Below are 16,019 nucleotides of genomic sequence, written 5' to 3' on the forward strand. Positions count from 1 at the left end.
CATATTTTCATATGCTTTTCTGTCATCCATGTATTTTTAGTAAAGTAAATGTTTAGCTCTTTTGCCCGTTTTCAAAATTGGGTTTATGTTTTCTTATTGTTGAATTTTGAGAGTTCTTTATATATTCTGGATACAAGTCCTTTATTGGCTATGTGATTTGCAAATATTTTCTCCTAATCTGTAAGTTGTCTTTTTATTACCTGATCAGTGTATTTCACAGAACAAACCATTTAAATTTTGATGAAGTCCAATATATCAATTTTTTAATTTACGGATCACGCTTTTGTTATATAATTTTCTCTGATGTTTTCCTCTTGAAGTTTCAGTCTAATGTTTTACATTTAGGTCTATTTTGAATTAATTTCTGTATAATATGAGGTATGTATCAAGGTTCTTTTTTTGCATATAGATGTTGAACTGTTCCAACACTGTTAGTAGTAACAACTATCCTTTCTCTATTGAATTGCCTTCTTTTGTTAAAAACCAGCTGAATATATTTGTGTAGGTCTATTTTCTGGGCTCTCTGTTCTGTCCATTGATCTGTGTGTTCATCCTTTTGTCAATACCATAAATGCTTGATTACTGTAGCTTTACAGTATGTCTTGATATTAGATACTGTGAATACTCCTACTCCATTCTTTTTCAAAATTGTTTTGGCCACTGTAGTTCCTTTGCTTTTCCATATATATTTTAGAATTGGCTTGTTAATATCTAAAAAAGCATGCTATCATTTTCACTGATTGTGTTTAATCTATAGATCAAATTGGGAAGCAGTGACATCTTGACAGTATTGAGACTTCAAATCCATTAACATGGTATGTCTATTTATTTAGGTCTTCTCTGGTTTCTTTCATCAGTGTTTTGTACTTTTCAGCCTATAGATCATGCACACATTTTGTCAGAGTTGTACTTAGGTATTTCTTTTCTTTCTTTTTTTTGGGGGGGCAGGGTAGGCTCTATTATACATGGTAATCTTTTTAAAATTTAAATTCCAGTTGTTCATTGCTGGTATGTAAGAATGCAACTGACTATTGTATATTGATCTTGTATCCAGCAACCTTGCTAAACTGACTTACTGGTTCTAGGAGTTTTTGTAGATTCTTTATGCTTTTCTATGTAGAAAATTATGTCTTCTGTGAACTGAAGCAATTAATTGCTTCTTTTCTAATGTGTATGCATTTTTTTTGCCTTACTGTACTAAGACTTCCAGTATGCTGTTGCACTGAGTATGAGTGTGAGAAAAAACAACATTGCCTAGTTCCTGATATCAGTATAAAACTGACTGCTTTCCTCTTAATAAGTATGATGTTAGCTACAGGATTTTTATAGATGCCCTTTATTAGGTTAATAAATCTCTTCTACTTCTAGTTGGATGAGAGTTTTTATCATGAATAAATGCTGAATTCTGTTAACAAGGTAAACTGTACTGATGAATTTTTAAATGTTGAATCAGCCTTGCATTCCTGGGATGAAACCTACTTGGTCTTCATGTATTATCCTTTTTATATATTGCTGAATTTATTAATATTTTGTTAAGGATTTTTATGTTTACAGTTCATGAGGGATATTGTAGTTTTCTTTTTTTACAATATCTTTTGTATTGGTTTTGTATTAGGGTAATGCTGGCCTAATAAAATGAACTGGTAAGTATTCCCTCCTTTTCTATTTTTCTGTGTAGAATTAGTATCATTTCTTCCTTAAATATCTAGCAGAATTTCCCAGTGAAATTATCTAGGTCTGGAGTTTTCTTTTTTGGAAGGTTTTTAAACCTGGAATTCAATTGTAGTTTGACTATCTGACTTTTCAGGTTAACTATTTCTTCTTCAGTGAATTTGGTAGTTCTTTGGTAGTTTGTCAAGGAATTTGCCCATTTCATCTAAGCTATCAAATTTACTGGAACAGAGTTATTTGTAGAATTACCTTATTACTATTTTTTTAAGGTCTTCTGGGTGATATTTCATTCTGATATTGCTAATCTGTGTCATCACTTTGTCTTTGGTCACCCTTGTTAGAGGTTTATCAATTTTATTGATCTTTTCCAAAAATCAGCTGTTGGTTTGACTGCCTTTCTCTACTGCTTTTCTGTTTTAAATTTCATTAACTTCTACCCTTTATTTTTTCCCTTTCTTCTGCTTGCTTTGGGTTAATTTTGCTCTCTTCTCTTGAATTTCTAAGGTGGAAGCTTTGATTACTCATTGGGATTTTTTTACTTTCCTAATGTAAGTATTTAATGCTCTAAGTTTCCTTCTAAGGACTATACTAGCTAGTCCCCCCAATTTTGATACTGTATTTTTATTTTAAATTCAGTTCTATATATTTTTAAATTTCCCTTGAGAGTTCTTCTTTGACCCATGGGTTATTTAAAAGTGTGCTGTTTAACTTCTAAATATTTGGAGATTTTCCTGTTGATTTTTAGTTTGAATCCATTATGGTCAGAGATCATACTCTGTATGGGTTCAACTCATTTAAATGTGTTAAGGTTTGTCTTACGGCCCAGGATACAGTGAGTGTTCCATATGCACTTGAAAAAATGTGGTTTGCTGTTGTTGGGTGAAGTGTTCTATACATGTCTCTTAAATCAGGTTGGCTGAGAGTGTTATTTAGGTTATCTTGATCCTTACTGATTTTTTCTATTTGTTTGATCAATTACTAAGAGAGGAGTGTTAAAATCTCCAATTACAAATGTGGATTTTTTCTATTTCATCTTTTATTTCTATCAGTTTTTGCTTTATGTATTTTGAAGGTCTGTTGTTAGGTGCGTACACATTAAAGATAATTTCTTGGGAAATGGACCCCTTTATCATTATGTAATGTCCCTCTTTATCCCTGATAATATTCCTTGTTCTAAAATCTACTTTGTGTGAAATTAATATGGCTACTCTAGCTCTCTTTAGTGTTTGCATGGCATTATCTTTCTCCATCCTTTTACTATTAATCTGTATCTTTTTAAGTAAACAGATATGTAAGTGGGAGAGAACAGAAAAATCTCCTGTGCAGAGGAATTCCAAATAATTTATGTAGATACTCTGTCCCCAGGGAGGCAGAGCACAACTTCCCACTCTTTAAGTGTGGGCTGTGCACAGGGACTTCCTTCCAAAGAGTACAGTATGGAAAGTAGGGGGAAAGTGTAACCTTAGAGTGAAAAAATGGGTCAAACACTACATTAGCTAGGGGGTCAAGGTTAATTAACATCAACAGTAATTAGTCATGTTGATAGTACATAGCCTTGATATGATGAAAATGACACTTCAACTCTGCAGTCTTCTGCTCCAAGCCTGTAACTCCAGCCTAATCATGAGATAAAAAAAATCAGTCAAATCCCAAACGAGGGGCATTCTACAAAATATCTGACCAATAACTCAAAACTGTCAAGGTCATTAAAACAAGGAAATTCTTAGAAACTATCACAGCCAAAGGGAGCCTAAGGAGACATGACAACTAAATATAATGTGGTATCCTGGATGAGATCCTGAAAAAAAAAAAAGTTAGGTAAAAACTAAAAAAATATGAATAAAGTATAGACTCTAGTTAATAATTATGTATTGGTTCATTAATTGTAAGAAATGTACCATACTAATGTAAGATATTAATAATGGGAAAATGAGTGTAAAGTATATAGGAATTCTGTATTACCTTTCAATTTTTCTACAAATCTAAAACTGTTCTAAAATAAAAGGTTTATAAAAAATAGGGGGAAATGAATTTTATTTTAATTTATTCCATTTCCATTGTTCTTCACTTCTTTGTATAGATCTAAGCTTTTGATGGTATCATATTTTCTTGCCTGAAGGACTTCTCTTAACAATTCTCACAGAGTACGTTTGCTGGCAATAAATTCCTGTTATTTTTGTTTGTCTGAGAAAGTCTATCATTCATTTTTTGAAGATATTTTTTCTGGGTACAGAATTCTAGGCTGACGGGTTGTTTTTGTTTTTTAATTCCAGCACTTAAGTATATTATCACACTGTTGTCAAGCTTGCATGTTTCTGAAGATATGGCATTAATTTTTATCTTTATTCCTCTATATGTGCCTCATTTCTTTAACTGCCTTTAAGATTTTTTTGTTTTGCTTTTAGCAGTCTGAGTGCGTGTGTGTGTGCGTGTACATGTGTGCACTTACACATTTGGTGGTATTTATCCTACTTGGTGTTATTATTTTTTCAAATATTTCTTCTGCCCCATTCTCTCCCTCCTCTTTCTAGGATTCCAATTATGTGTATGTTAAACCATCTGATGAAGTCTCATAGCTCCTGGATACTTCATTCTGTTTTTTTGTTCATTTGTTTGCTTTATTTTTGGTCTACTCTTCTTTCTCTTTGCACCTCAGCTTGGGTGATTTCTATTGACTGGTTTTAAAGTTCATGGATTCTTTCCTTGGCTATATTAAGTCTGCAATGAGCCTGCTGAAGGCATTCTTCATTTCTGTTATTTTTTCATTTCTACCATTTCCACTTAATTCTTTCTTACAGTTTCCATCTCTCTGATAAAATTATCCATCTGATCTTGCATGCTGTCTTCTTCATCAGAGTCTTTAACATACTAATCACAATAATTTAAAATTCTCTATCAGATAGTTCCAGTATCTGTGTCATATCTGAGTCTGGCTGTGATGACTGTTTTGTCTCTTCAGAGTGTTTTTCTTCCTTGTCTTTTGGTATGCCCCATAATTTTTTTGTTAAAAGTCAGACATCTTGTGTAGGATGGTAGAGACTACAGCAAATAGTTTTTATGCCTGAGAATAGACAGACTTTTCCTTCTACTAGAACTTTAGTGCAAGGTTTGAGTTAATTTAATTAAGAAATCGGGCTAGGTTTGAGCTTTACTGTTGTTATGGTTACCTTCAGTGTACCTGCCACAGGCTTCAAATCTCTCTAGAGGATAGGGAGGTTGGTTTGCCAAGGCTCTCCCTTCTCCTCCGCCCCCAAATGACTGCTCCATTCTGTCTTAAGCCTTCCTCTTTGTGCTGTACCTCAGAAATGGTCTGTCTCTTGCAAGCTGCTTATTACTTGATGTTTATTAATGGGGAATGGGGGTTAGGCAGGCTTTCTCTGTTTTTCTGACTTCGCCTCAGTGTTAGCCAGGCATTGTGTCTCTGAGTCTCGGTGCTTGGCCTTCTCAGATAGCCTAGCATTCTTTTAGCAGTTCTGCACACAGCATGCATTATTCCTCCTCTACCATGGTGGAAGTATTTTTCCTTTTCCACTTCCCCAGATGCAATGGGATTTCACCAGTGCCCTAAGGGTGGTGGTGTTTTTTGCTCTGTCCTCATAGATTAATCCTTTTGTTTCATAGAAAAAAAGGAAAGAAGAATCCAAGCAAAACTTTTTGCCTCTGCTGAGGTGGCTATTCTTCCACTCTCCCAGTCTGTACCACAAGGGAGACATTTTCAGGGCACTCCCAATCTTGTCTGTGCATACGCAGTAGCATTCATGGAGAAAAAGCCTATAAGAGAATGTGTACTCCTCCTATATTTGCAGCCCCTAAGGGCTTCACACAGTTCTGCCAGTGCACACTCGGCCTCCAGCAATTCGCCAATTCATTTAGCTTAACTTATTTTCTATGTCTTGCTGCATCTTGCCTGGATAAGTCAGTGCTCAAATTACTTATCTTTCCCTGCAGATGTCTCTCTCTCCCTAGAGTCCAGCCAGCTGTTTGCCCTGAAATCTCAGCACTACAATGAGTTCAAGAAAAATTGTGAACTTACTTTTGTTCATCCAATTATTGTTTTCATTGTAAGGATGAGAGTGACACAGTTTCTAGCTTTCTATATCTATGAATGAAAAAGTACTTCTCTGGGTTTTTTTGGACCCAGAATAAAGGATTTAAAAGAGTTTTGGTTCTGGCTCTATTTTGTACCATGTTGGACAAATAAAAACTTGTTCAGTTTCCTCATCTCTACCTAGCCAAGATTACAGTCTAATTGAGAATCAAATGAAACAATGCCTATAGAAATGTTTGGGAATCTATAAAGCATTATAAAAATATATAATTTTATCTAAGCCTGACAGCAGCACTTTCAGTTGAAAAAGGTCAAATGATGAGTTAGCAGCTGCACAGTACAAAGAACACCTGGCATATATCACTTAGAGAGTAAGTAGTCAAATAGTTGCTGAACTAGAAATGGTCTTAAAACGTGCATATATATATTCCTTTTTTTTTTTTTTTCTACAGAGGCTAAGGGAATAAATGTATTTTCCTGTTCTTTATAAACATAGACTTAGGATTCAAAAGTAAATTAGGCTGGAACTATAAAGACACAGAAGGTGGAGAGATACCTGCATTCTTTATAGAATTAAATAGGCAGATTATCTGAGAAGGAATAAGCAAATAAGAATTACTTGGAGAATAACCCATCCAAGTTTTTATGCATTCTTCCCTACTATCCAGTAGTTCCCTTTGTTGTGTTGAATTTCCTAGCTAATAACGTTTCTCACACAGAAAAGCAGCTGTAGTAGATTACTTCAAGCATGCAAAGGACAGAGAAGAAATACGTAAGTTAGGTTTAATTTATTAATTTGGGGAATGAGATTTCTAAGCAAAGATCCCAGTTTAATAAAATTAAGATTAAGGAAAATAACCTCTCCATATTTTGCTTTAATTTTAAACTATGAATGAGATCTACTTCCAATTTTTCTAGTTTGATTTCTGTGCACTGGAAATAGAGTTGTCTCTTCAAATGTTAATTTTAAATAGGAATAGTAATTAAGAAAACATCTAGATTCAATGGAGGTACAGAAAATTACATAAAGATACAGACTGTATAAAATATGTGGTTTAAAGAATGGAGTTGACGAAAGGTTCAATTTACCAATGGAGGCATCATGCCCTTGCTTGAAGGGGGGATGACAACTCGAAGATCTGGTTTTCGACTGTTCATTCCAAGATTGCCACCACCAGGAGGAGGGGGAGACTTTGTAGGCATGACTTTGCCTAAACTATTTGCACCAGTAGTTCCGATCAAATTTGGAGAAGCTCTTGAGTTTACGAAGCCATTACCTGGAAAAAAGAAACAGCATTCATTAACATGGAAGAGTCATTAAAATACTTCAGCACAAATATGAAGCAAGTTTTCCTCAGTATCAGTTATAAATTAATTTATAAGAAAATCTACAGTAGCTAACCATGTATCTTTGGATATTTTAAAAAAATAAGCAAAGAAAGTCAATCAAAGTCAGAAATACATATAAAGCTTAAGACTAATGTCACTTATTTTCCAGCCTTACTGCTTAGAGATACTTAAAACACAACACGTTTCTAACAGAGCTTCTCATACAGGGACCAAGATCATGGAGATGTTATAAGAAAATGCCTGACACTGGCCTATTCATTCATTCTTGTGACAGCAAAGGCACTGTTACTAGGTTCTGGGCACTGGGCCAGGTGTTGGGCCTACTCCTTGACTGCCGCTTATTTAGCACACAGCTCTAATGCCTCATTCTCACCAGGCACTTCTTCCTTATGGCTCTACCTATACCAGCTCTATTTCTTCAGATGCCATTAAGGTCTTTATTAAATATTTACAGTTTATCTGACTTGAATCATCTATTCCTACTTTTTAACTTTCCCCAATAGAACCAGCCTTCTCTCTTAGACGAAATAGGGAAATAGGTATATTGTGTTATATGTTCTGTGTACACAGTACTTTTGGGCACCAGTTGAGATGTAAAAATCAATCCAAGAGACTATTTCTATTTTCATGGATATTGTAGTCATTCTAGTCTCTTCTCACGTGTAACAGTCATGTGGTTTGGGTGGGCTGACTCCACTTTGACCCCCTTACCACAAAGCGGCCTGGTGATAGGCATTTGATTCAGGTCTGAGCCAATAAGTATGTAGCATTTTCCCTAGCCACAGTGGTTGGTTCCAGGAATGTACAATCAGAGCCCAGGTAAAGGAGTACTTTTGAGTTTGGGCTCTGAATACCAAAGGATAAAGAAACAAGAGAGGTAAGGTGTAGCATTCAGAAACTGGGTTGTATATCTCTCCAGCAGAAACTGGCTTGTATCTCTCCAGCAGTTGTTATTCTGAATGTCAGGATTCCAGACAATTAGTGTTTAATTTTTTCCCCCTTACTCTCACCTAATTCCTCCTTTCTCCAAAACTTATATCAATTGATCTATCAGTTTTAATTCATTTTTGCGATTTAATTTTGCTGCAGAGACTGGCACTTCAGTTAACCTTACGAAGCTATTTCCTACATTCTGTTTTAATTATTTTTGAAGGAGTATGTATTCAATCTGGGCTGAATCTCCTTTCCACACCCCATAAAGTAATTTCCTGCATACTGCTAAGCTTCATAAAATAGTGGTGTTAAAAAAAAAAAAAATTTCTTCACTAGATCATCTCCTATGGAGTAGAGCTCATCTATGAACCAGGCAGACGTAACTTGCAATCCAGACAGTTGTAGGACAATAAAATGTTTATCAGATAATTTATTCAAGAAAATAGGAGGGATTAATAGAAATTTTAAATTGCATAGTAAAATGAGAATGTCAGATTAACATTAACATGAACAATGTTTCTCTATAATGGCACGAATGTGTTCTCAATATGTACTCTCTGATAGTATTTAGAAGATTCTATTTACTTGATTTACACTCCAATCTGAAGAACAAAGAAATACTTCTCCTCGAATAAATTATAAGATGATGCAAAGGTATAATTTAGAGGAACACATTGTCAAGAAGCATTAATACTATTTTCCCATGTGGAGTCTATGATGCTAGCTATGATACCATCCATGAGAATCAAACTACAAGCGTGAAAGAGGCTCTAAAAGCATAGTATTTCTTGTGTAAAGTCAGGAGTTTACAGCAGATAATGATTACAGGATGATGTAAGTTTTTGGTAACTTGCCAGGCTGAAGCTAAGATATCTCATATGCACCATTTGTTATTTTGTAGAGTTTAACGATGTAATACTTAATATACACCTTCTTACCTCCAGTTCATTTTTTATAACAAAAATGACGATCTTGTTGAGACAGACTTTTAAAATAGACGTTTTTAGTATATAACTCATCTTGCCATAGCTTACAAATTCAAGAATTAAAGTATCTCTTCTATATGAATAAACCCAAATTAACGTCATTGCTGTTAAAATGTGTTTACAGTTGGGTAGTTTACTGCTCTAACACAAACATGACAAAATGATCTCGAACAAACTGCATACCAACGCCTCCAGAAATTTAATACAGCTAATCTCATTTATGGTCCTACAGCTGTAAGACAGATCATTCAATTCTATCAGTCTGGCTCATATTTCAGAATATAAATCACATCAGCTGAAATAATGCATTCATGTGGCTGGAAAGTACTCCATGTCCTTAAGACTATTCTTCTAGGGCTAAACTGTAGACGATGATGTCATTAATTTTCTTACTCCGAATCCACTCCAGAAGTTGAACTAACATGTAAATTTCAAAGTATTCTTTAAAACTCAACCAAAGCAAGGTTCAAGAATTGATTTTATCATATTTGATACATTTTTCATAAAAACTGACAAACTTTCAACTGATTATTTAATAAATAAACATGAACTTGAAAAATTTCTATAATTAATTCAGTTGTATAAAGAACTACTTGAGGTTTCTGAAATTAAAAAAAAAGAACGTGTTTTGAAATAATTAATGACATATTTATTTGATTCAATGAAAATTCCTGTATTACACAGTATAGATCCTGTCTATTAGAAATTTCTAATTTAAAACAGGCAATGCTCATATAATCCTGCTTCTTCTCTTTCTGAACACCATATATGCCTTTTCAATATCTCTTGTGTAGGCAACCTCAGGGAGGCTACATCTCTACTCCTCTTTCAGAGACTTCATGCATCCCCATGGCTTCAACCAGCACCGCAATGGGAAAGACTCTTGAATCTGTCTTTCTGCTTTGTCTCTCCTAATTTCTAGTCCATATTCAACTACTCGGTGGCCACTTTCTCAAATATGTTGTCATCCTGCTCTAAACACCTTACCACTGTTATCCTCCATCATCCCCACCCTCACCTTCACAGAGCTACCAAGCTTTATTAGGTGTTTCTTTATACTTTACCTCATCTATCTCTTCTTTTTATTGCCACTGTCTCTGCTACAATGTAAACCCTTATAACTTTCATTCAACCCTAAACAATTTCAAGAGCTTCTTGAGTCTATTTCCAGCCTGAAATATTCTTTTTTCTTCCCCAATGTTTTTAAAAAATTAAGTTGCTGGATATCTAAAACTTTACTTTATGCTTGATTTTTAAACGTAAGCCCAAAGTTAAAAGTCATCTCCAAAGCCATCTGAACTATAGCGTAAACTGAATATTAAGTGTAAACTCTCAGTAGAGAACTACAGCTAGTACCATAATTCATAATCAAACAGGCAGATTACTCGTATGAATCAGCCAAAGCCAAACCCCACTGCCTTTGAGTTGATTCCGACTCATAGCAACCCTACAGGACAGAGGAGAACTGCCCCACAGGTTTCCAAGGCTGTAAATCTTTAAGAAAGCAGACTGCCACATCTTTATCCACACAGCGGTTGGTAGGTTCAAACCACCAACCTTTTGGTTAGCAGCTGAGTGCTTTAACCACTGCACCACCAGGGCTCCCTACCCTATGAAAGAGCTATAGAATTTGTACTATGTACAAAACTAGCAGGTTTTATTTGTACAAATATTAACATGGATGGAAAACAAAAAATTAAGTTAGAAGCAAAAAATAAACAAATGCTCTACTACAATAAAAATTTTGATTGTCAGGGCACCATTATCAATACAGCATCACAAAAAGTTCAAAAGCTAGAAAAAGAGAGAGAACACTTATATTCCTATCATCCACATCCAACTATTATAATCAGTTTGGACTTCCCCTTCCTTTTTATTTTCCATGTGCATATTTTTTGTATAGTTTTAAATCACAATTAAAAAGGAATTCAGTTGAAATTTTTAATTTTTATACTACTGAATATGTTGATTTCTTCCTATTATTCACTACTATAAATAACATTGTAATGAACTTTAGCATATTCTAATTTATTTCTTCAGGAGAGATTCCCAAGAACAGGATTAGTGGGCTTGGAGCCTTTGGAGGTATGAACATTTTTATGACTATTGAAATATCTTGCCAAAATCTCTCCAGAAAGATTGTTAGTAATTTAAAACGCCACAAGCACATATGAAATCATCAGTTTCACCACACCTTCATCTGCATGTCACAATAAAAAGTGGTAGTATCTGGCAACTGGTTAAGTAAAAGTGGTGTTCTTTTGGCCGTTTTTATTTGTTCATAATTACCAGCAAGGATCAATGTCCTTTCCAATTTCTTAAATACCAGTAGGGTTTCTTCCTTGAATTGCACATTTAGAAACACTTAAATATCCATTCATTTATTAAATATTCCTCCTTCATATTGGTGGTTCAGTGGGAGAATCCTCGTCTTCTGTGTAGGAGACGTGGGTTCAATTCCTGAACAATGCAGCTCACGCACAGCCACCACACCTAGCTGTCAGTGGAGGCTTATGTATGGCTCTGATACTGAACACGTTTCTGCGGAGGTTCCTGACAAGGATGGACTAGGAAGAACAGCATGGCGATCTACTTTCAAAAATCAGCCAATGAAAACCTATGAGTCATAACAGTCCAATCCACAGCTGATCATGGGAATGGCACAGGACCTGGCAGAGTTTTGTTCTGTTGTGCATGGAGTCACCATGAGTCAGGGCCTGACTTGACAGCAGCTAACAACAACAATCTGTTGTATATATTTTATCTTATTTTTCCTTTTAAAAATGAGGAAAGGATATTATCACATAAGAAGACAACTGGAGGAAGAGTCGTTTCAGGTTCGGTTACTTCAGCAGTTCAACATCACTGAGGACCCAGATTATTTGAATATTCCTCTGCCATCCTTGGCATGTTGGCCTGTCCTCTTAAACAGACTCATTTCATGATCTCAAGATGGGTGCTGCAGTTTTGGCTGTCACATGCAGAGAGCAATGTCCAAAGGCTCAAAAGGCTGTTGAGAGTCTTTCTGTGTATGTATGTGTGAATTTTTTCTCCCTAGAGTTTGGAATTACTAGTATAAATACTAACATAATACAGCCTCAATGAATTTTAAAAGTGCCCTGTTTCATACTTGTAATGATAAAACCAAACCCACTGCTGTCAAGTTGGAATGCGACCCTATAGGACAGAGTAGAACTGCCCCATAGGGTTTTCAAGGAGCAGCTGGTGGATTCAAACTGCCAACCTTTTGGTTAGTAGTTGAATGCTTAACCACTGCACCACCAGGACTCCATGTGTAGTGACAGCTCTTTTACATCAAGTGTAGTATATTTATTTATAAAACCTTTTTATTGTAAACTATAACACATATACAGAAAGATGCACAAAACAAAAACAAATCAATGATTTATCATAAAGTAAACATCTATGTAACTATAACCCAGATTAAAAAAAAAAAAAGAATACTGCCAGTACCACAGAAGTTTCTATAAATTTGACGCCACAAAATATTATCATCGCCTCCAGCAACTACTATCACGTTTTCCAGTAATTTCCGGTTTTTAAAAAAATGTTTTACCATCTCTCTAGACGTGCACCTGTAACATTGTAATTTTCTTTCCCCATTTTTCAAACTTTATGTAGATAGAATCATTTACTATTTGTCTGTATCTGTCTTTTTACTCACATTAGTTTGGTAAAATTTATTCATGTTCTTGATTATTGCTGTAAAAACCAAAACCACACCTGTTGCCGTCAAACCAACTCTTACTCATAGCAACCCCACAGGACAGAGTAGAACTGCCCCAGAGATTTCCAAGGAGCGGCTGGTGGATTGAAACTGCCGACTTTTTGGTTAGCAGCTGAGCTCTTAACCACTGTGCCACCAGAGCTCCATTACTGCTGTAGTTCCTTCATTTTCATGGCAGTTTAGTATTCCTTCATGTAAGGGTATCATACTTTATTTATGCATTATAATATTGATAGAAATCTGATTATTTCTAGATGTCGGCTACAACAAATAATAATCTACACATCTCCTGGTGCTCGTGGAGCACATATGCATTTCTCTACAGTATGTAACAATGAGTGAAATTGCGGGGTCATAGAATATGCATTATCTCAAACTTTGGTAGATACTGCCAAAATGGTTGTACCAACTGCTACTCCCACCATTAGTGTATGAGTTTCTGTTTCCATAGCAACACAGGGTATTACTGATTTCATTTTAGCCATTCTGTAAGGTATACAGTGCTATCTCTTTGTGGTTTTAATTCTGCATTTCCTAGAGTATTAAGATTGAGCATCTTTTCACATGTTAACTAAACACCTGGATAGCTTCTTTTGTGAAGTACCTGTGTTCTCACTCACATTTTAAAAAATTAGTTTTCTTTTTCTTGTTGATTGGTAGGTACTCTTTATGAAATCTCTCTGTTGGTTCAAAGCATTGCATATATATTCTCCTACTCTTTTGCCTTTTCATTCTCTTTATAGTGCTTTGTGATGAACACAGGCAAACCAATCAATCTTTCTTTTGTGGTTAGTCTTTGTTTGGCTTCGTATTTAAGAAGTCTCCTCCTATCCTGAGTTTGTTCAAATGGTTTAAAGCTCAAGGATGCCTCTGCTCTCAATAGTACATGGATCTGAAGCAACTAGCTTTTGGAAAGGAGGCAGAAAGCACAAAACTTAAGAGAGAGAGAGATATATATATCTCCACCACTCGTCTGTCAGTTTGTCGTACTGTGGCAGCTTGTGTGTTGCTGTGATCCTGGAGGCCATCAAGTACCAGGAGGGTCACCCATGGTGCACAGGTTTTAGTGGAGCTTCCAGACTAAGACAGACAATTGTGCTCATGTGGAACCTGTACACAGACCAAGAGGCAGTCATTCAAGCAAAACAAGGGGATACTACATGGTTTAAAATCAGGAAAGCTGTGCATTCTTATCTAATCTGTTTGCCGAGCAAATAATCCAAGAAGCTGGACTATATGAGAATGCAGCATCAGGACTGGAGGAAGACTCATTAACAACCTGTGATATGCAGATGACATAACCCTGTATAATGAAAACAAAGATGACATGAAGCACTTACTGATGAAGATCAAAGACTATATCCTTCAGTACAGATTATACTTCAACATAAAGAAAACAAAAATCCTCACAACTCGATCAATAAGCAACATCATGATAAACGAAGAAAATATTGAAGTTATCAAGGATTTCATTTTACTTGGATCCACAATCAACGCCCACAGAAGCAGCAGTCAAGAAATCAAAGGACATACCGCACTGGGCAAATCTGTCGCAGAAGACCTCTTTAAAGTGTTAAAAAGCAAAGATATCACTCTGAGGACTAAGGTGTGCCTGACCCAAGCCATGGTAATTTCAATCGCCTCATATGCACGCAAAAGCTGGACAACAAATAAGGAGGACTGAAGAAGAACTGATGCCTTTGAATTGAGGGTCAGCGAAAAAGAGGAAGATCCTCAATGAGAAGGACAGACCAGTGGCTGCAAAGGTGAGCTCAAACACAGTTATGACTGCTGATGATGGCACAGGACTAGGCAGTGTCTTGTTCTGTTGTACGTAGGGTCACTATGAGTCAGGATCGACTCGAAGGCACCTAACAACAATATAAATACGTGTGTATGTGTATATATGTAGATATATATACATACACACATATATATAGTCGGCCCTCTGTATCCACAGGTTCTGCATCTGCGGGTTCAACCAACCGCGGATCCAAAATATTCAGGAAAAAAGAAAGAGCTCAAGGGCCTGGAGGCAATGTGGAGGGTAGCACAAGGCAAGACAGGGTTCAACCCCAAGGAACAGTATACGGTTGTGAAGGAAGACGCTCCCAGGAGGACAGAGGTAGCTGCACCCTGACACAATTTAGAAAGTGAGGACACTAGGAATAGGGTCATATCACCTAGGATCTGGCACAGCATGTCTGTGGCAGAGGTCTCGGGTCCACAAGGAGAGAACAAAGTTGACAGGCCTAGGACCTAGCACCCTCTGCACCATGTATGTGTGGGCATCCAAAGTCACCCAGAACCTCCTACCTGAAGGATGCCTGGATCAGAGGGCAGCTGCAGCAGGAGGGCCTGGATGCTGCTGTCTTTAAAACTGCCTGCTTTGATCCATTGCCTCACACATCTGCCCTAACCTGGTTCGACAATCACTATTCCACTTCAAAGTGAAACACTGTTTGCTCTTCTGCTACGTAAAAACAAACAAAAACAACCTATGCCATTTTATATAAAGGACTTGAGCAATCCACAGATTCTGGTATCTGCGGGGGGTCCTGGAACCAATCCCTGCAGATACTGAGGGAAGACTGTGTGTGCGTGCGTGTGTGTGTGTGTGTGTACTGAGGGAAGACTGTGTGTGTGTGTGTGTGTGTGTGTGTGTGTATACATATATATACATATAAAGAATTATATACATTCTCAGTGATTATTTCTTCAAATATTGCTTCTGCCCAGTATTCTTTCTCCTCGCCTCCTAGGACTCCAATCTCACATATGTTAGACCTTTTCATTATATCCTCTGAGACTCAGCCTTTGTTTGAATTTTCCATCTTTTTGTGCTTCCAGGCTTCATTCTTCTATCCTATCTTTTGTTGTTGTTACTGTTGTTAGGTGCCATCAAGTCAGTTCTGACTCATAGCGACCCTATGTACAAAAACGAAACACTGCCTGGTCCTGTGCCATCCTCACAGTCACTGTGTCAATCTATCTCTTGGAGGGTCTTCCTCTTTTTGGCTGACCCTCTACGTTACCAAGCATGATGTCCTTCTCCAGGGACTGGTCCCTCCTAATAATACATCCAAAGTACATGAGACAAAGTCTCACCATCTTCATTTGTGAAGAGCATTCTGGCTGTAGTTCTTCCACGACAGCTTTGTTCGTTCTTCTGGCAGTTCACAGTATATTCAATATTCTTTGCCAACACCATAATTTAAAGGCATCAATTCTTCCTCAGTCCTCCTTATTCATTGTCCAGCTTTTGCAGGCATTTGAGGCAACT

General features: G+C 36.5%; 1 protein-coding gene across 6 annotated transcripts in view; it reads right to left on the reverse strand.

The window, feature by feature from the left end:
* The window catches only part of MEF2A (myocyte enhancer factor 2A), a 220,036-nt gene that overhangs the window by 19,166 nt on the left and 184,851 nt on the right, over window positions 1-16,019 (reverse strand). For all 6 annotated transcript variants that reach the window (XM_023727873.1, XM_004372652.2, XM_023727871.1 and 3 more), the window contains one exon: window positions 6,809-6,996. In XM_023727873.1, coding sequence (XP_023583641.1) covers window positions 6,809-6,996 — 188 coding nt within the window. The remainder of the gene's footprint in view (window positions 1-6,808; window positions 6,997-16,019) is intronic.

The sequence above is a fragment of the Trichechus manatus genome, unplaced genomic scaffold (genome assembly GCF_000243295.1).
Source record: "Trichechus manatus latirostris isolate Lorelei unplaced genomic scaffold, TriManLat1.0 scaffold00019, whole genome shotgun sequence".
Taxonomy (NCBI): Eukaryota; Metazoa; Chordata; class Mammalia; order Sirenia; family Trichechidae; genus Trichechus; species Trichechus manatus.